The sequence below is a fragment of the Lagopus leucura genome, unplaced genomic scaffold, assembly GCF_019238085.1.
Source record: "Lagopus leucura isolate 7727_CA_CO unplaced genomic scaffold, USGS_WTPT01 Super-Scaffold_100159, whole genome shotgun sequence".
In the NCBI taxonomy this organism is placed as follows: domain Eukaryota; kingdom Metazoa; phylum Chordata; class Aves; order Galliformes; family Phasianidae; genus Lagopus; species Lagopus leucura.
In genome coordinates this window covers 11,537,931-11,556,861 of record NW_024962335.1, presented here as the reverse complement: position 1 = coordinate 11,556,861, position 18,931 = coordinate 11,537,931, and the positions used below count along the sequence as shown (strand labels likewise).

Here is an 18,931-nt window from a genome sequence, read left to right as displayed (position 1 = left end):
TGAGGCGCGCTCCGCACCTCGTCATTGGCCAGAGTGGCGGAGGGAAGCGGGGATTTCAGATGAGTGACGGTCCGCGGCAAGCGGCGCGTGGCGACGGAGGTTGAGGAAGCATTGAGCAGCAGTTCCCTCAGCGGCGGCCATGGCCGACTGGGTGTCCTATTATCGTGGCGACGGGCCGGACGAGGAGGAGGACGGCGAGCAGCAGGAGGAGGAGGGGCAGGAGGCTGTCGGTAAGATACCTTCCCCTCGGCCGAGGGCAGCTCGGGGCTGTGGTCCCTCAGTGGATGCCCCGGCCGTTGACGCAGCTGCCTTTTCCCCTCAACGTAGCGGACCACAGGTTCTCCGGGCGGGACAGTTTGATTTTCTTGGTCGATGCCTCCAAGGCCATGTTCGAACCCTATGAGGATGAGGAGGCAGCCACTCCCTTTGACATGACCATGCAGGTGAGGAACGCAGGGTGGTTGTGGCTCTGAGAGCGGTCTGCCTTCAGCACACAGGCTGCTCATAGGAACTGCTGATTGCCAAAGGCAGCATTTTGTACTGTTACTGCCACTTGTTTTCTTCACATTTTGACCTCTGTGCTTTCTTTTCAGTGCATCCGGAATGTGTACACCAGCAAAATTATTAGTAGTGACAAGGATCTGTTGAGTGTTGTGTTCTATGGCACGGAGAACAACAAGAACTCTGCAGACTTCAAGCACGTCTATGTCCTTCAGGAGCTGGACAATCCAGGTAGAGGAGTAAAGGGGTATGAAGATTTGTGTGAGGACATCTGTGTAGTGTTGCTAGTAACTGGCCTCTCTGAAAACAGCTGTCAAGTAAATGGAAAAGCTCTTGTTTCTGAGATGTATTCTGGGAGGATGGGGAGCTGCACTGAGGAGAGTGACCTGGGGATGTTAGCTGACAGCCATCTGAACGTGAACCAGCAGTGTGCCCAGGTGGCCAAGAAGGCCAACGGCATCCTGGCCTGTATCAGCAATAGTGCAGCCAGCAGGAGCAGGGAGGTGACCGTCCCTCTGTACTCAGCTCTGGTGAGGCTGCACCTTGAGTGCTGTGCTCAGTTCTGAGCGCCTCACTACCAGGAAGACATGGAGGCCCTGGAGTTTGTCCAGAGAAGGGCAGCAGAGCTGTGAGGGGTCTGGAGCACGAGTCTGATGGGGAGCAGCTGAGGGAACTGGGGATGTTCAGTCTGGAGGAGGCTTATTGTTCTCTATGGCAACCAGAAAGGAGGTTGTAGTGAGGTGAGGCTGGCTTCTTCTCGCAGGTAATAGTGATAGGGTGAGAGGGAATGATCGTTCAAGTTGTCTGAGGAAAAATCTGCTCTGAAAGAGCAGTTTTGCAGTGGCACAGGCTGCCCGGGGAGGTGGTGGAGTCACTGTCCTTTGAGGTGTTCCAGAACTGTGAGGCTGTGGCACTGAGGACACGGTCAGTGGACATGGTGGGGATGGGCTTATGGATGGACTAGATTATCTTATTGGTGTTTTAAAACTTTAATGATTCAATGATTGAGTAATGTAGAGGAATTTTAAAAACATTGTGGGAGCTTAGCCTTTTCTGTTATACCTGGTTCTGATTCATTTCTATGTCTGTTTTGTTTTGTTTTTAATCTATTTTACTGTGGTCATCCTCTTGCTGTCTCTTAAAGAGGATCTCAGCAGAACTCTTGAAGACCCATCATGTGCTGGCCACACTTCAGAATAAGGCTCAGACTTGATAAGGCACCACAAATTACAACTAATGGAGAATATCACAGAATCACAGAATGGCTGAGGTTAGAAGAGACCTCTGGAAGCCATCTTTATGGTGGGAAGCCCCCACCTTCAATCAGGGTCAGTTAGAACAGGTTGTATAATTTGTTAACTGGGTGTTCTTTCTCTTATTTTCATAACAAATTCTTGATATTTGCTCTTCCATTTTGTTAGGATTACACAGAATGTGCTTGTTAACAGGAGTGCCAGTTGATAAATTGGAGAAGATGCCAGGGGGAGTGCAACAAAGACCTACAAATTCTATGACAGCTGAGAGTCTTGTAGGGGAACTCTGTCAACTGGCTTTTAATAGCTCTCTGTATCTCTGGGGAGGTTTCATTTCATTTTCTTAATTAGGATTTGCAAGCTAGTGTTCTTGCTCTCATTCTTTAGTAAGCCTGGGTTTCCTTGCAAGAACTGTGCCTTGTCCTGGTTTTGGAACTAATTGCAAGTGGGACTGACAAGACTGCCCTAGGTTCTTCTTCCTTCTTTGGCAGTATCTGAGGCTTCTCACTCATCCTTTTTCCTTCTCCTTCCCTGCTTGCCCTTTTTCTCTGCATTAGAGGTAGTAGCTTTGTCCTGCTTATAAAGATAGCTAATTTGAAAGGGAGACGTTGTGGAAAAGGAAGTGTATTTACTGTCATTGGAGAGATGTGTGCTCTGGAGAAGGGAGACATCATAGTTAGCTATTATGTAGTTATTATGAAAATTAATATTATTAATTAAAGGAAAGTTGAGCATGAAAATAGCAAATGCACAAACAAGACATTTTTGGGCGTGATTTCAAGATTGCTGTTGAATTTCAGTGAAGGATGAAAGAAGCAGCTCTGCAGATTGCAGCAGCTGAAAAATGAAAGCTTATCCTCTTTTGTAGAGTTGTAGAAGAAGACAGGAGAATTACTTTCAGAGAAAAGTGGGTGGGAGAAGGAGTCATAGTTGGGCTGGAGTGATCCATAGGGGTTTCAAAAGGCCATTGGCACCTGCTCTGAACGTTGCTGAAGCCCTCGTGGCTGAATCCAACGCCTGGAGTGATATTGCAGGCATGCAGTGCAAGGAGAGCAGGAGGAATTCTCTCTCTTCCCAACCTGCCATGGAGATGCAGGATGTATTTCAGCCTTGTTGCTTATTGCTGGCAGCACAGCGGTCTGCCATTCCTCTGCAGTGGGTGCAACTGCTGTGTGCCCTGATGAGAACTTATTCTTTCAATGCAGAGGGTGCATGATACTTTGATCACTGCCTGTTTCCTGCAACAGAAGTGCCCCACATTTACACTGGGGCACTTTGCATTCTCTTGGCCTTTGCAGGTGCTTTCAACTGATAACCAGTGTTGAAAATTAACACAGGGTATCTCAAACAGTTTTCTCAGACAGGCGGTAGAAAGGCACCACTGTAGAGCTGCTAAAGGATGCTAATCAGATAACAGCTGCAGGAAACTCTCAGTGCTTCTTTAGAAGAGTTTGCAATACTTCTTTCAGAATTTCTGATGTTTGCAAATGCTATTATTTCCCATAGGTGCAAAGCGTATTCTAGAGCTGGACCAATACAGGGGAGATGAAGGACGAGTACTTTTCCGTGAGTCCTTTGGCCACAATGCTGACTATTCACTGGGTGAAGCACTCTGGGCCTGCTCTAATCTCTTCAGCGATGTCCGAGTCAGACTGAGCCACAAAAGGATCATGCTTTTCACCAACGAGGATAACCCTCATGCCAATGATAATGCTAAGGCCAAGCTGGCCAGGACCAGAGCTGGTGATCTGAGAGACACAGGTCAGTATTCTCCCCTTTAACTTAAGTTCTAATTACAGGCAGAATAGAAATGATGTGACTTTGCAGCAGGTATTAACTGCATTGCAAGGTTGTGCTGGAAAAAAAAAATTGTAAAACATCAAAACTAAGGAAACTTTCTGATGCTTTCTATGAGGGCTGACTTCAAAAATAATGCCTTCTATTATGTTGGCCCACAATGTCAGAGGTGGATGTTGGTGCTGTGGTCTTAGAGGTTGAAGCTTCCCCACAGATATTCTGCGGCATCTTGTTGCTGTGTGAGAGCAGAGGGGCAGTCTGACAAAATGGTGCCTGACATGGAGGTGCACGTGAAGAAAAGATGTGTCATTGAATTCCTCCATGTGGAAAAAAAGGCACCCATTGACATTTATCAACACTTGCAGAATGTTTATGGGGACCAAGCAGTGCATGTGAGCACAGTGGGGCAGTGGGTGGTGCGTTTTAGCAGTTATGACAGCGACATGAAGGACAAGGCATGTTCCACACAGCCATGCACAGCTGTCACAGCACAAAATGAAGAGTGCCTCAATCATCTCACCCCTGTGAATCGTCAGATTACATCCGGGGAACTGTGTGCAGATCTGAGTATCAGCTTCAGTGCATTGGAAACGGTGTTGCCAATGATGTTGGCAAAATTTGTGCCAGCTGGGTCCCATGAATGCTCACACAGGAGCAGAAGGAACATCATATGCAAGTATATCAAGACCTGTTGAACCTATAGAGGCTGAACAGTTTCCTGTATTGCATCATTACTGGTGATGAGATGTGGTGTCACCACTACAAACTGGAGTCAAAAAAGGCAGTCCATGGAGCAGCAACTTGTGGATTCACATGGAGGAAAAGGTTTAAGATATAGTCTTTAGCAGGTAAACTGTTGTGTGGTCTTTTGGGATGGGGAACTGGTGGTTCTTATGTATTTCTGGGAACTTGGACAATCAACTCTGACTGCTGCATCGTTTTGCTGACTAAGCTGAAAACTCAAACTTCCAGAGTCAGACCAGAGGAGAAGACAGCCTTTCTCTTGCAACACAGTAATGCCAGGTCCCCTGGCAGTTTGAGGGCTGTGAAGCACATTTCAGTCTTGGCTTCAATACGAGTCAGTCTTGACTGAACTGTGCTACTACACCCACTGATTAGTCCAGATTTGGCACCTTCTGATTTCTATCTGTTCAGGCTGATGAAAGGTGGACTGTGTGGGCAACATTTTACTAGCAACAACCATCATAGCAGCTGTGAAACAGTGGATTGTGCTGATGCAGATTTTTACGTGTGTGCATGCAGGCTCTTGTTCATTGCTGACAAAAATGCATAGTTTATGGTGGTGACTGTTGAAAAATAGTGTTTTATAGCTGAGAATTTGCTCTGTCAAATAGTGTAATTGTACTCTTTGTATCTGTTGTAACTTGCATGGAAATGAATGAGGCTTTACTTTTGGAGCAACCTTTGGAAACCGGGTTGGATGACTGGTTCCCAACTATGAACACTTATTTTCTAGGACTGCTCTATTTTCATATCATAAATCAGAATTGGAGAAGTCCATGGGAAACAAACTGTGCTTTATTTCATTGTTCCACCATTTTCTAGGTAGGGAATAATAACACTAGGAAGGGAAATAACAGCACCAAGTCAGTGCAAAAGGAAGATTGCTTTAATGATTGCACTTGGAATTAGCTGTAGAGCAACAGCCTGGGCTCGGAGACTGCAGAGCAAATGTTTCATTAGTTCAGCTGTGCAGCTGAGATACCCATTGTTTTTGGAATTTAGCATATGTTCTAGATGTAGAAACTGTAAGCATCCTTGATTCATTAGACCTTAACATTGGGAAAAGGGCATTGCTGCAGTCGTTTCTTCTCTCTCTGCCTGAAGTAGGGATATGTTTTATAGGACCTGGTCAGAGCTGTTTCGTGCACAGTTGCCCACATTCTCAATTAGGGAGGGAACATTTTCCATGCTACATTGCTTTGACTGAAGCTGAAGAAAGTCTTTTGCTTCTTTCCCTGGAAACTTCCCCATCTGGTGCAGATGGGGCAATTTGGAGCTTACTTTTGACAAAGAGAACTGAGACAAAAGTAGAACCAAAAGAGAACTGAGACTAAGAGAACTGAGGAACATGCCAATGTAAAAACAAACAAACAAACAGCTTATGTGATCCTCCTCCTGTCTTTTGCTTTGTTTCTAGGTATTATCCTGGACTTGATGCACTTGAAGAAGCTCGGAGGGTTCGATATCTCTTTGTTCTACAGGGACATCATCAATGTAGCAGAGGATGAGGACCTTGGGATCCAGCCTGATGAGTCAGGGAAACTGGAGCATCTCATGAAGAAAGTACGAGCAAAGGAGACAAGGAAACGAGCTTTAGTCAGGTGTGTGCCTAGCTATTGTATGTCATTCAACAGAGGCCACTGATGTTATTTTTAGACTGCAAAAGTTGCCAAAGTAAAACACTTGCGAAGAAGTCTGCAATGTATGGTATAAAATGTTCAGTTCGTAGTGCAACCTGATTGAAATGAGGCTATGCTTACTTGTGTTAACTTAGGAGAAGTTGATCTCAGTGTGACTGGTAGGTATTTGTCCTATTATTTAACAGATTCGTGTGGCCAATATGTCTATGCACTTGGTATGGTTTCACACAGCCTTGATATTTCTGATCTCCTACTGAAAGATTAGAAGTGCTTACAGAGAGATTAAAGGGATCTTGACAAAGCGGATAGAAAGTATTTTTGGAACCACCTACTTCATAACAGTTGTTTTTTACCAATTGAATTCTGAACAGGTTGATGTAGGTTCACAGTAAATGAATGACCTTTGCAGCCTCATGTTTTTTAGAACATATGAAAAAAAGATCCAACTTAAGCTGTTGTCACTGGCATTGTCCTGTTTGCAACTTGATTTTCCTCTTCTGAGAATGTTCCACAAGTTTTCTAATACCTGAGGAGGAAGAATCCTGTGGCAGTGATATCTTTGAGATGACAGCAAATAACATTCACTGTAATCCACTATTCTGCACTCAGAACTTGAAGACTGCCTCCAATTTTAAACCTTTTCTTGTGAATTTTTCTCAAAGTTTGGATTTTTTATCATGGTATTGTTTGTCTTGATGGTGTTCCTTTGGGGAATCTTACTCTCTGCTGGAGCAGTTGTGTGAAATTAGAGGTCACGTTGTGTTAAGCACAAGTGAGATAGATGCCCAACCATAGACTTGTGCTGTGCTCTACCTGGGTGTAGCTGCCCTTCCGTGTGAAAAATGTGGAAGAAATATGTTAAATTAACTGTGCTTAAATAGTCTTTATGACCAGAAATGATATAATTCCAAGAATGTTTATATGTGAGTGAAATAATGAAGCAAGTAATAACTTGTTTCAGTTACGCCTGTGATTTTTAGGAGGGGAAGAGAAAGGAGATTGGAGAAAATAAGTTATATGGGAAGCTGACTTTTTTTTTTTTTTTTTTTGCAAAAGTGATCCTTCAGAAGTCTCAAGTCTGCATTCTGCTTCTTTTTACACAGGTTAAATCTGTATTTGAGCAAAGATCTGTCTTTCTCTGTTGGTGTTTACAACCTTATTCAAAGAGCTTACAAGCCATATCCAGTGAAACTTTATCGGGAAACTAATGAACCTGTTAAAACAAAAACAAGGGTGTTTAATGGAAAAACAGGCAGCTTGCTTCTGCCTAGTGATACAAAAAGGGCTCAGGTAATGTACTGGTTGTGTGCCTTCTCACTCTGTGATTTTGGGGTGGTGGTGGTGGGGAGGAGCTCAGCCTTTTACTGCTTTTGTTTTATCTTTCACTTTCGGGATGAGATAGGGGAGTATTTACATCTGTATGCTCTTTGGGTTAGTGCAGTCTTTGGTAAGCTGTGCAGAGAGAGAGTGGGTTGTTTCTCTGGTGTGATACTCAAGGGAAAGCAGAGCTGCTGGTGGTAGCGTGTTCAGGAGCACAGGTCATTTCTTTGTGTAAGGCAGAATTGGTTGTCAGAGCCTAACCTTGTACTGCACTGCTGGTAGTATCTCTTGAGTCATTAGGAACAAATTTTGATCACTTTATTAAACATGCAAATGTTTAGTAAAATCACAGAGAGGTTGCTCTTTACCACAGTAGCTTTATTCTTTGTTTTTTTTTATTCTTTGCTTTGTCTTCCTGCTTGATAGTTTGTCTGATGTAGATTGAATGCTTTTTCCTCTCTGCTCGGGCACAGCCTTACTTCAAAATAGAATAGGCAGTTGCTAAATATATTGGCACAAGTACACTTTGTTTCCTTCCATGCAAAAGCCTCATGAAATTGTACTGTAAGATTGATTGTTATTTTTATTTATACTGAACAGTAATTTTTTGAAATAAAATACAGTTGAGCAGAGAGCTGTGCTGTAAGACCTCACATGTCTAACTTCTGGAGGTTGACTATAATATGTTTTCATTTTTATGATACATGAATGATGCTTCAAAAGCATTGCTTTTTGGTCTCTGTTTCTGCCAGGAATGAGTAGCTGATGTTCATCTGCTAAAGCAAGTTTAGAGCCATGGTTTGGGCAGGATCTCTAGAAGTATCTGCTCCAACAGTGCAGAGCGAGACTCACAGAACTGCATCAGGTCATTCAGGGCTTGTTTGGGCCAGCTCTGAGTAACTGCAAGGATGAGATGTGACAGTCTCTCTGTGCCAGGGCTCAACCACTGGCTTAGGAAATTGCATTTTCCTAATATTCAGTCCAAATTTCCCCTGGGACAGTGGTTGCAGACTATGACCAGCAATTTTAAGTGTGCCCTGATGAGGAGAATTCGCCCTGTCTTGCCTATAACCACCTTTCTGCCTTTCGTAGTGGAAGACAGCAACTGCCTCCCCTTCTTTACTTGCATCATCCAGCTTTTCTTCTGCTAGCATCAGTACTACCTGTTCTTCTCTGTCTCCTTCTAATTTAGACATATGGAAACCGCCAGATTGTGATGGAGAAAGAGGAAACCGAAGAAGTGAAACGGTTTGATTCTCCGGGCTTGTTTCTGATTGGCTTCAAACCACTTTCGATGCTAAAACAGCACCACCATATCAGGCCCTCCCAGTTCATGTATCCTGAAGAGACCCTAGTAACTGGTAAGCAAAGGTAGCAAGAGAAGATTCACACCTTGCATTAGGGTAACCACCTGTCCCATAAGTTATTGGGGTGGTGACCACTGAGTGTAAAATCTTTGTTTAACTTAAGAACATGCTAATATTAAAATGTATAGAAATAAGCGTTACTGCCCCTCTCAGTTGCAGTTAATTTTTGTTTTCTTCAGCAGAGGAGAGCTGACTGGGCAGGGAAGAATATTGCAGTCTGAATTATTAATTTGTTGCTTTTGGAAAAGGTCCTACAGTGTGCTGCTATTCCTGTGTCCCACCATACCAGAGAGATGCTTTGGAGATACGTGTTTCCAGTTTTCAACCTTACTTCATTTCTCAAGCGTTAGTGATTTTAGTTCTTTGCCCAGAACTCACACAGTTCTGGTCAGGAAAGATAATGGCATTGTAGAGATTTCCACCTTCTAATAGTTGTTTTTTTTTTAACATCTGAAATAGTGTGAGTATTGCAAAGAAGTCACAGCATCAAATCTGTAACGTCTGGGGTTACATTCTAGAACAAAGGAGCAAATCTGTCAATCTGACCAGTGCAGTCTTTACTTTGCAGGCAGTACAACTCTGTTTAATGCCTTATTGATGAAGTGCTTGGAGAAGGAGATGATGGCACTGTGCAGATACATCGCCCGCCGGAATACTCCCCCTCGCTTTGTGGCCCTGGTTCCTCAGGAGGAAGAGGTGGATGAGCAGAAAGTGCAGATAGCTCCTCCAGGTATGGGAAGAGATGTTGCCTTTCCCTGCTTTGTGGGGTGCAGTCAGCATCACATTTGCTATGTTCAAGTACTGTCACCTACCACTGGGAGGTATTATTGATTGCTGCTGCTTAGGCAAAATAGCAAGCTGGTCTGGGGAGTCATCAGACCTATCTGATAATTTTGCTTTTTCCCCTAAATTCTGATTTTGAGGCCGTGTTTCTGTGTAACTATTCCCTTGCTCTCTCTCTGTCCTGTGTAGGTTTCCACATCATTTTCCTACCATATGCAGATGATAAACGGAACGTTGATTTTACAGAAAAGGTACCAGCCAATCAAGAACAGGTGGACAAAATGAAGGAGATCATTCAAAAACTCCGCTTCAAATACAGGTACATGGAGATCAACAGTGTGTGGGGTGCACGTGGGGAAGAAAGCTCAACACTATTGCTTTCTCCACTGCACACATTTTTCAGACGTATTGTCCACAAGATGAGATTTTGATGCATGCATTGACTAAATAGCTTTCGTTGGGATGTTGCTTCATAGCTACTAATCTAATAGGCTCTGGCATTCTTCAGCAGGTCTACAGTAAATGTTCTAGGAAGCCACAGTTATAAATACATTGATTGAACAGTCAACAGCTTAATGGTCCATACTTGGCAACCAAGCTGAGTGCCTTAAATGTTGTGGTTGCAGTAGATGTAAGACTTTGAAGTGGTCTTTAGCTTTGATCTGGATTCTTTTCATGACGTGGTCAGGCATCATTGTGTATTTTTGTTCTTTTTAAATATTAGGGATGTGTCAATTATAAGTTTAGATAACTCATCAAGCCTTGCTCCTCCATTTCACAATGCAGTGTCCTGCATATAGGAGCTACACGTACATTTTTACTCAAGGGCTTTTAATATACCTTGTCTCCCAAACACAAATGTGTCCCTTACCTCACAGTGTGATTGCTGCAGGCACACACATAAAATGCATTCAGTGAGGAAACTTTCAAGAGTCAATGATTTGCACAAGCGAATTGCTTCCCTCTGCATTAGCCTTGTGCAAATTTATTTCTCTATCATTCTGAAATGACCAGGCATCATGTGCTTTATGTAGCATATTCTGGAATTCTTCATAGTATTGCTCTTGTTCTCTGGGTTGTTGTAATTTGTTGCAGATATCACATTGTAATGGTCGAATCTATTGCAGATCAGGCCTGGATCTTTCAAATGAGTGTGTGCTAGAGAGAGTAGCTGGGCCAGCTGTCATAGCCAGGATAAATTTCAGGAGGAGGACTTTTATGGGACACTAAAATAAGTGGGACATAAAAAATCGTATATAAAAAGCACGGTAGTGCAGAATGCCAGTCTCTCTGTTTATCTCACATAGCTTTCTAAGTCTCCCACAGCTACCTAACACATTTGGTACATGACAGGATGGTGACTCAGCAGGTAAACTGAAAAGAGGATAAGTGATTCTTCTGGTGAGGTGGATTGATTTGTGGGAAAGAGGGAAGTTTGACTTTGAAATAGGCTGGTGGCAGATCTTATGTCTTAGCTTCCTGGCAGCACGCATTGAAAATCTGACGGATTCTTGACAGGACTGACAGCTTTGAGAACCCAGTTTTGCAGCAGCACTTCAGGAATCTGGAGGCTTTGGCGCTGGATATGCTGGAACCAGAACAAGCTGAGGATCTTACAAGTGAGAATTACTGGTAGATGTGGGGGGAGGTGGGTTTGAGGACTCCTGACTATGTCTATTCTAAGTCAGAGTTTTGGTGCTACAAAACCAAATGCCTTTTAAAAGAATGTTTTAGTGGTGTCGTTTTTCTCTGCAATTCCTGTCTTGTAGAGTCTAATAGTATTCCAGGCAGAGCTTACAGAATTATTCTGCCAGGAGGCAGTGTTGCCACCTGGTGGCTGTGACAATTTCTCAGAACATCCATCAAAGGCCACAAACCTGCTCCTGAGGGAAAGGTTTTATTTGGTTTGGTTTTAAATTTTGTTCTAATCTAATCTAGGAATAATGTTAGAGAAGCTACTTGTTTCATATGAAGTGATATCTAACAAATGGTCTGGAACCCTCTGCTAGATATTGTACAAATACATGACAGAAGCAAGTTCTGCCTCAAACTGTTTGTACCCTTAGGTAATAAACTGTTGCATTTTAAACGTCTGAGATGAGACCTAGCTAACAGTGCCACCAACAAGGAGATCTTCTCTGTCACTCCTACCATCCCTGTGTATATATTTAACAGTTCAGGGATATGTGCGTATGTGTAACACAAATCCTTGATGTTATCAAGAGCTGTGAATTTCTCATTTGTGATTATCGTAACAAAGCTCTTTGCATTCTGCATGGTAGCTTTTACAGAAGCAAAGTTGTATCAGGCAATTTGCTTTTCTTGAGGGGACAAATCTTTCTCTTTTGCCAGTGCCAAAGACTGAAGAGATGAGCCGCAGGCTGGGCAACCTGGTGGAGGAGTTCAAGCAGCTGGTTTATCCTCCTGACTACAACCCTGAAGGGAAAGGTGCAAAGCGAAAACAAGGCAAGTAATGACAGTGCAGATGCACAGCACGGTGTCTGTGGTATTTTCAGTTGAGGCTTCTGCATTTTCGTTTTTCAGTGATTCACAGGGAGCAGAGAATATTGTGGTATCAAGCTGGAGAACTGCTAGAATGAGAAACTGCCTAGTGAAAACCCAGAGTGGTATAAAAGGAATCCATGCCTTCAGTCTGTATGTTGGGTGAGGAAGCAGACATTTATGCATGGACAATTTTGCAAGTCCAAAATGACCATTTGGGGGGATAAGTAATGCTCAGGTCTAACTGTGGTTTGGGAATGTGCAAAATTGTGCATAAAGCAGGAGTGTCAGCTGAATTCCCTATGTGAACACGGAGTTTTGTACTTGAGTTTGAGATCATTGCTATAAGTGAAGTACTGTATAGTTTACATATTGACACCTATTGTAGAAAAAACACTGAGTATGTAGATGGCCATTAAAATATCATTCTAATGGCTGTTAACTTGGTATGTATAAGAAATGCTGATGTCTTTCAATTGTGAAAATTTTAAAAATCTTGGTGATATAAAATTTCTCTTTCCAGCTGGTGATGGTCAAGCAGAAAAGAGGCCCAAGACAGAAATCTCAGAAGATTCACTGAGGAGTTACGTGCAGAATGGCACTCTGGGCAAGCTCACTGTCTCTGCTCTGAAGGATACATGCAGGCATTACAGGCTGAGGAGCGGGGGGAAGAAGCAGGAGCTCATAGATGCACTGACTGAATACTTCAGTGGGCGCTAAGCAGGAATGGAAGGCCGTGGTTGACTTCCACTTGCTTAAAGTTGCTGTTGTTGTACTTGACTTCTGAGTTTGCTTAATCTTGCCACAGAGGAGGAGGCCAATGGTTGCTGAATCTAGCATTGGAGAAACTTCTGACTTGTAGTTTCTAAGCATTTCTGCAAACTCAGATACTGTTTCACAGTAGCAGAATTAAATGTCCTGCTAACTCAGGTTGCACACAGATCACGGTTGTGCCTTTCTGGTTTCTTAATAAAGTTATTTTGGACTTTTTTCTTTGCAACACCAGCTGTACCATCTTTTCATCACGAAGACAGCAAAATTCACTTAAATAAGAAAGCAAATAATTTGTGTGACACCACATGAACACATGCAGCAGATCAAGTCTGTCTGCCAACAGAGCATGTAAACACAGTGGTTTACTTTGCTGCCAGCATCAGTGCTTGTAATCAAATTGTGTTCTTTTTCTCCCATCAGTGTTATAAAGATTACTAGCAGATCACAAAACAGAGAACCATTACTAGTGATGAGGAGCCAATCCTTTGGGCAGAACAGCAGTACTTCATAGAGCTGCTTAGCCAGGTCTTCATTTTTGAAATGGTAAAGAAGAAAAAAGTCATGTTCTGTGGAAAACTGCAAGCACTTATCCAAGCTAAATTACTGAGATGGCATAGTGCTTTTCCGCCTCTGTAGTGAGTGTGAGTCAGAGTATTATACAAGTTCTTGTGCCAAAACCTGTGCCCAAAAGTAGCAGACTGTGGAGAGTAGCCCTTGTGTGTTACTCAGAGTATTTTTTAAATCATACTGATGAAGCTGCATGTGGGGTTGTACGTCTTGTTCTTTAAACTTTCACCCTTGGGATGTCCCACCTGCATTGCAGCCCAAGATGAGTTAAAATGATAACTTTGTGGCTAGTTGTTTAGCTGAACTGTAACTTAGCACTGAACGCAGCCGTGGAATACATGAGTTATTTTGGTCTGCATGGTGTTTGCGTTCAGCAGATTCCCGTTTGGCACACTCCATTAGGCAACTTATTGAAGAGTTAAGTTGTAAATTAAGGTCATGGCTGTGCTGTGAGTGCAGAATATGTATTGGGAGCCAGCTGAAAACAGCCTGAGAACTGCGACCACTCTAGCTGTACCACTACACTGCCCACTTCCACACACAGTGCTTCAAAAGAGCAGCTAACATACTGAGCCCTGCAGACTGAAACTCATGTCTTACTTTCAATCTGCTTACATTATGATAGGTATTAAGAATGTCTAAGCAATAAATTCCTTTTTGCCCCTAGGTGGAGAAGTTACTGTAAATGCTTGTCTTAGCAAGGCCTGAATTGAGTGCAATATAATAATGAGACTACCTTAATATTGTGAGTTTTCCTATCCTGGATGCCCTTGTTAACTTCTGTCTTGGCTTGCTAACCCCCAGGCACATTATGTTCCAGACTTCAGATAATTATGTTTCTTCTAGGTTATTACATCTCCCTTTCTTCTTTTTAAGGCAGGCTATTGCATTAAACATAAGTTTACCAGGGATGGCGATGGAAGGCTTCAAAGCAGAAAATTAGTTTTATTTACTCTAGAATCCTTTATTTCTGTTTCATATGTGCGTTGTGTTACATTAGCTGTCTTGGCACGGTACAGATAGGGCAAGCTGTGGTTTTAAATGACTAGCTCAGCGATCAGAACTGGTAGATGGAACAGCAGGCTTTCCAAAATTTGTACAAACAACAGGGCTCTGAGATCTTTGTATACACGACAGTAATATTCTTGCTAAGATAAATTTATCAGCCCTTTACAAAAAGATACAATTTGTCTTAAGTCTTGTGTGAGCTGCTTTCATCTGTTTGAGATGTACTTAATAAAAGGTATGCATTTGGTACCACTGTGAGAATGTTAACACAACTTATTTTCCCTTCTGCTGCTGCTGCTGACCTATTGGTCTTTCCACTCTAGCTTTCCTTTCTGCCTCAGAAAGGTGGGAGGCACAGCTGAGCTGGGCAGCCACACAAGGAGACAAAATGCTGGGGATAAGCTTCCAGCTGTTAAGTCCAGGCATCCTGCAAAAGACAAATTTGGTGTGATCCACTCCAACACAGAGGTTTACATTTCTGCTCAAAACAGAAATGGAATTTATAACACAACATGCACTGAACTACAGCTAGCTCCATAAAACCACCCCAGATCCAGAATGCTGGTGGAGCATTCATGCTTTTCAAGATCATGAAATTATGTATCGCCTTCTGGAGTCACTGGTTGTTTTATCTGAGAAATCACTTTGTCCACTGTTGTCCTGGCCATGACTTAAAGGGCTGATCTTCAGGCACATTACTATAGTGCAGCAGCTTCTCTAAAAGCGTGAGATCATTTTTACAGTCATTGGCCAGATGTGCAGTACTTATCAGACACAGCGAGCTGCTCTCTATCCAAGAGTGAGTTTTATATTTAAATGTCTTAAGAAGCCCAAACTTTGCAGATCACTGTTGCAATCCATGCAAAGAAAACTGAGGGAATATTCATCTACTACACAACGATGGCCTTAAGGCAATCTCTGAGCAGTTCAGCTTCACAAGTAGGAACACTTCAGTTAGTAAGTGCTTTCCCGAGGGAATGACAATTCTGGACGTTCCTGTGTTTAGATTTGTCAGTAATTTTATTTTCTTTAAAAAAAAAAATCAGCATTTAAAAATAAGTGAAATTAGAGATTTCCCCTTGTGCACTGCCGTACGATTTCAGCTCCCCATAACCTCTTAGAGAAGTCTCCTGCCTGATCTGAAGGGAGGGTTGTGCTATGTGTACTGATCCTGGCTCTACCAGCTGCTACACAGTAGCCACAGTCCTATGCTTGGTCTTTGCTGCTTCACTTCAAAGCAACAACTCCCGCAGCCCAAATACATGTGATGTGCTGCGGAACCAACATACCTTATTCCCCCATAGAGTAAACCATTCTGAAACAGAGAGATACACCTGTTAGAGGCTGAAGAATTAGGAAGCTAGTGGGTAGGTTACAAAAGCCCTGAGCAGGCAGACGTGGAGATAGGCGGGGATTTTTTTTCTTTTAAACGTCAAGCAGTAAATACAGTTGTACTATCACTTTTCAAGAAGTAATACAAGAATGGGTGTTGGAGTGGAATAATAGAAAAAGGGAGGGGAGAAGAGGCAGAGACACTTTAAGAATTAAGCCACTATTAAACAAAAATGTGATTTTTTAAATGGAACACTGATATCAAAACTATAACGTCATCAACTAAAGCTAGACATTAATCCCCCCTGACTTCACCATTACCCATTCCACACACACTCAAACTCCTAGGTGCTCAGACCAACAGTCTCTCTATAGCTTGCTGTACAGACTGGATCTGAGGCTTTAGCTGCGATCCCTCCTTGATAGTGATGGAGCAGGCGATGACAGGCCGGGAAACCCCACACGCCCGGCCCAAGGCCTGCTTGGAGCGCACGAACACATAAGGAACGTTCTTGTCCTCGCAGAGAAGAGGGAGGTGCAGGATGATCTCCAAGGGTTCAGCATCGGCAGCCATCACAATGAACTCTGCTATTCCTCGGTTCAGTGTTTTGGTGGCTGTAAAAAGAAACTAAAATTAAGTCTAGGTTCCGTGAAACACACTGCGTGAACAACGTTAAGAGATGCTGAAGTCAGCATGAGCAAGAAGGCAGGCCAAAGAAAACTGTTAGCTACAGGGCCATGTAATAGCACAGCTCCGAGTCCAGAATGAACAATTTGCAGTCAGTAGCGCACCCATGAGAGGAAGAAGGCTGACCCTTGAGTGCCAACAGCAGGTCCCAAGGAGGGACTATTCAGAGGGTCACATCTAGGCTACTGCACCCAGCTCCACACCTTGAGAGATTCACAAAGGAGTGAGGCCAGCACAGGGCTAGCAGCTGGAGCACTCCGCAGATGAGACCAAGGGAGCTGGATCTGTGCAGACTGGAGAAGAACCAGCCAAGGTGGGTATGGAGGAGAATAACCGCTGCCTTGTGCCACTCCAAGGAGACTGCAGAAAGGACGGAGCCAGGCTATCTCCATGAGCACACAGTATAAAGGACAAGTCACAGACTGTGACTGTTGCCTTGAGGAAATTCTGGGGACATGAGGGGAAAAAAATTCTGGCACGAAAGCAGTTTAAGCCACAGGAGACACTGTGGAATTTCCATGCTTAAGGATTTATTTTTTTCCTCAAATAAAGCTTAACCAGTAAAAAAAAAGCCCTGAAAAAAGCCCTGAGTAGCCTTGATCCAGCTGTGAAAGGTGCCATTCTCTGACTGCGCTACAGAGCTCCCCTCAAACCCCAGTTATCTTATGATTTTAAGCTGGCAAGGCACCTGGTCATCCCAGTGCCGCATCACAAATGATCACAGCACATGCACCAGGAACACACTCCAAGCAGCTAGGAGGAGGAAAGAGAGGGACACTCGTGACAGCCAGAGCTATGAAAAATAATATTCACAGCTCACAGCTGGAGAAAAAACTATAATCTCCAGCCACAGCTTCCCACAGCATTCCCAGCACGCCTTGCTTGTCCCACCTTCATTGGCTCCTTTGCGTAGCTGCTTGTAGTTGCAGGACTGTTGCACGAGGTCCAGCAGCGTTTTGGTGAGCTGCGCGTCAGCCAGTGGATAAGCTTTGGGGTTCACCTCTGCCTCACTCTAGAAACAGGAGAAAGGAAAAGATGGGAGAGCAGTACATCAGGGGAAAAGAAGTTTGTTCCGAGGGACATTAGAGACGCAGCAAGTCCACCACGTGTAGTGCATCACATATGGTTGAAAAAGAGCTTCAGGATCACCCAGTCCAACCTTCAGCCCACCCCCTCCATGCCCAATGACCACGTCCCTCAGTGCCACATCCACACGGTTCTGGAACACCTCCCAGGTCGGTGATCCCACCACCTCCCTGGGCAGCCTGTGCCACCGCAGCACCGCTCCTTCTGAAAAATGTTTCCTGATACCCAACCCGAATGTCCCCTGGCGCAACTTGAGGCAATCACCTCTCATCCTACAGCTACTACCCAGAAGAGGAGGCTGCCCGCACGTCGCCACAACCTCTTTCAGGCACCTACGCATACGTATACCACGTATATCAGCCCACAACTCGACACTGGATGCCCCTCGGCGCAGCCCCACGCAGCGCGGCCCCCACGTGCTCCCCGCCCGCCCGTCCGCCCGCCTCCTGCCTGGGCATGGAAGCGGACCCTTCCCCGGACATCCCGCATCTCCCCCGGCCGCGCTCACCATGGCGGCGGCGGCGGCGGCGCGGTGCAGCTCCCAGCGCAGCGCGAGAACACCCGGGGCCCAAGGCTCCTGCGCGCAGCGGGCCACACGCCGCCGGAACTGAGGGCACGGCGGAGGGAAGAGGCGGGCCGGGCTTCGTCGAGGGCCCTGCCCACCGCGCGCCCTAGCGGCCGTGGGGCGATGTCGGCGGGGTGCGAGCGGCTGCGCGAGCGACACGGCGCGCGGTGGACCCTGCCGTTCCGGCCGCCGCTTTGCCTCGCGTGCGCCGTGGAGACCTTGGGCGATGGCGGAGCCTCGGTGGGGCTTCCCCTTCCGTCAAAGCCTCGGTACCCCCAGCAGCCCGCTCCCGCCTTGAGGCAGGGACTCGGAGCACGCGGGGTGACGCTTTTTCTGCCGCCATAAGCGTTGGGGCGGGCCTGGCGCTAACGGTTGTCTTCCACCCGCAGCTGGTGCGGAAGAAGCACGCGCTGTCCCGTTTGCGCGATGCCCTGGCGTGGCAGGCGCTGCCGGTCGTCCAGCTGCTGGCTCCAGACGAGAGGGGCTGCCTCTGTCTGATAGGAACGCTCTTCGGTAAGAGCTCCCACGCGGCCTAACGCAGCACCCTTTGCGTAGGCTTGGGTTGGAAGGGACCTCAAATCCCAGCCCGGCTCAGGCTGCCCAGGGCCCTATCCAACCTATCGTTGAATCTCCAGGGATGGGGCACCCACAGCTCTCTGGGCAGCTGTGCTGGCCCATCTCTGCCTTCTGAGTGACAATTTTACCTGATGTTTAGTCTAAATTTCTCCTCTTTTAATTGAAAGCTGTTCCACCTTGTCTTACAGCTATCTACCCATGTGAAAAATCAGTGCCCCGTCTGCTTGTAAGCTTCTTCGAAGTACTGGAAGGCCGCAATGAGGTCTCCCTGCAGCCTTCTCCATACTGAAGAAGCCCATCTCCCTCAGCCTGTCTTCATAGGAAAGGTGCTCCAGCCCTCTGTGCATCTTTATGACCTCCTCTGGCCCCACTCCAACAGCCCCACATCTTTCTTATGCTGAGGTGCCAGGTGTAGATGTGATACTCCA

At 45.1% G+C, this 18,931-nt stretch overlaps 3 protein-coding genes across 9 annotated transcripts in view; 2 read left to right on the top strand and 1 right to left on the bottom strand.

Annotated features, from left to right (window-relative positions):
• The first annotated feature begins 56 nt into the window (after nt 1-56).
• Nucleotides 57-12,909, top strand: XRCC6 (X-ray repair cross complementing 6). The gene is made up of 12 exons (XM_042890227.1): nt 57-230; nt 328-443; nt 594-732; nt 3,261-3,515; nt 5,713-5,896; nt 7,039-7,225; nt 8,448-8,616; nt 9,191-9,352; nt 9,595-9,724; nt 10,924-11,024; nt 11,758-11,871; nt 12,431-12,909. The coding sequence occupies exons 1-12, from the start codon at nt 140-142 to the stop codon at nt 12,625-12,627; spliced, it is 1,845 nt and encodes a 614-aa protein (XP_042746161.1). The 5' UTR covers nt 57-139; the 3' UTR covers nt 12,628-12,909.
• Nucleotides 12,910-14,173: 1,264 nt separating this feature from the next.
• On the bottom strand, nt 14,174-17,953 carry SNU13 (small nuclear ribonucleoprotein 13). The gene is made up of 3 exons (XM_042890228.1): nt 17,871-17,953; nt 17,168-17,288; nt 14,174-16,203 (listed from the first exon to the last, which is right to left on the bottom strand). Exons 1-3 carry the CDS (start codon nt 17,871-17,873, stop codon nt 15,941-15,943), a joined length of 387 nt encoding a protein of 128 aa, XP_042746162.1. The 5' UTR covers nt 17,874-17,953; the 3' UTR covers nt 14,174-15,940.
• Nucleotides 17,954-18,050: 97 nt separating this feature from the next.
• The window catches only part of MEI1 (meiotic double-stranded break formation protein 1), a 36,936-nt gene continuing 36,055 nt past the window's right edge, over nt 18,051-18,931 (top strand). For 6 of the 7 annotated variants that reach the window (XR_006182079.1, XM_042889815.1, XM_042889812.1 and 3 more), the window contains exons 1-2: nt 18,051-18,167; nt 18,317-18,440. Coding sequence is in view for 5 of the 7 variants with exons in the window: in XM_042889815.1 (XP_042745749.1) it covers nt 18,051-18,167; nt 18,317-18,440 (241 nt within the window). In the remaining 2 variants the exon portion in view is untranslated. Of the gene's footprint in view, nt 18,168-18,316; nt 18,441-18,931 lie in introns of those variants that run through there. The other variant, XM_042889816.1, reaches the window with a different exon arrangement.

Coding starts and splice junctions, on each gene's coding strand:
- XRCC6 (XM_042890227.1), top strand. CDS start 140: ATGGCCGACTGGGTGTCCTATTATCGTGGCGACGGGCCGGACGAGGAG. Junction 733..3,260: donor TCAGGAGCTGGACAATCCAG/GTAGAGGAGTAA, acceptor TATTTCCCATAG/GTGCAAAGCGTATTCTAGAG. Junction 11,872..12,430: donor AGGTGCAAAGCGAAAACAAG/GCAAGTAATGAC, acceptor TTCTCTTTCCAG/CTGGTGATGGTCAAGCAGAA.
- SNU13 (XM_042890228.1), bottom strand. Junction 16,204..17,167: donor ACGCAAAGGAGCCAATGAAG/GTGGGACAAGCA, acceptor TTCTTTTTACAG/CCACCAAAACACTGAACCGA.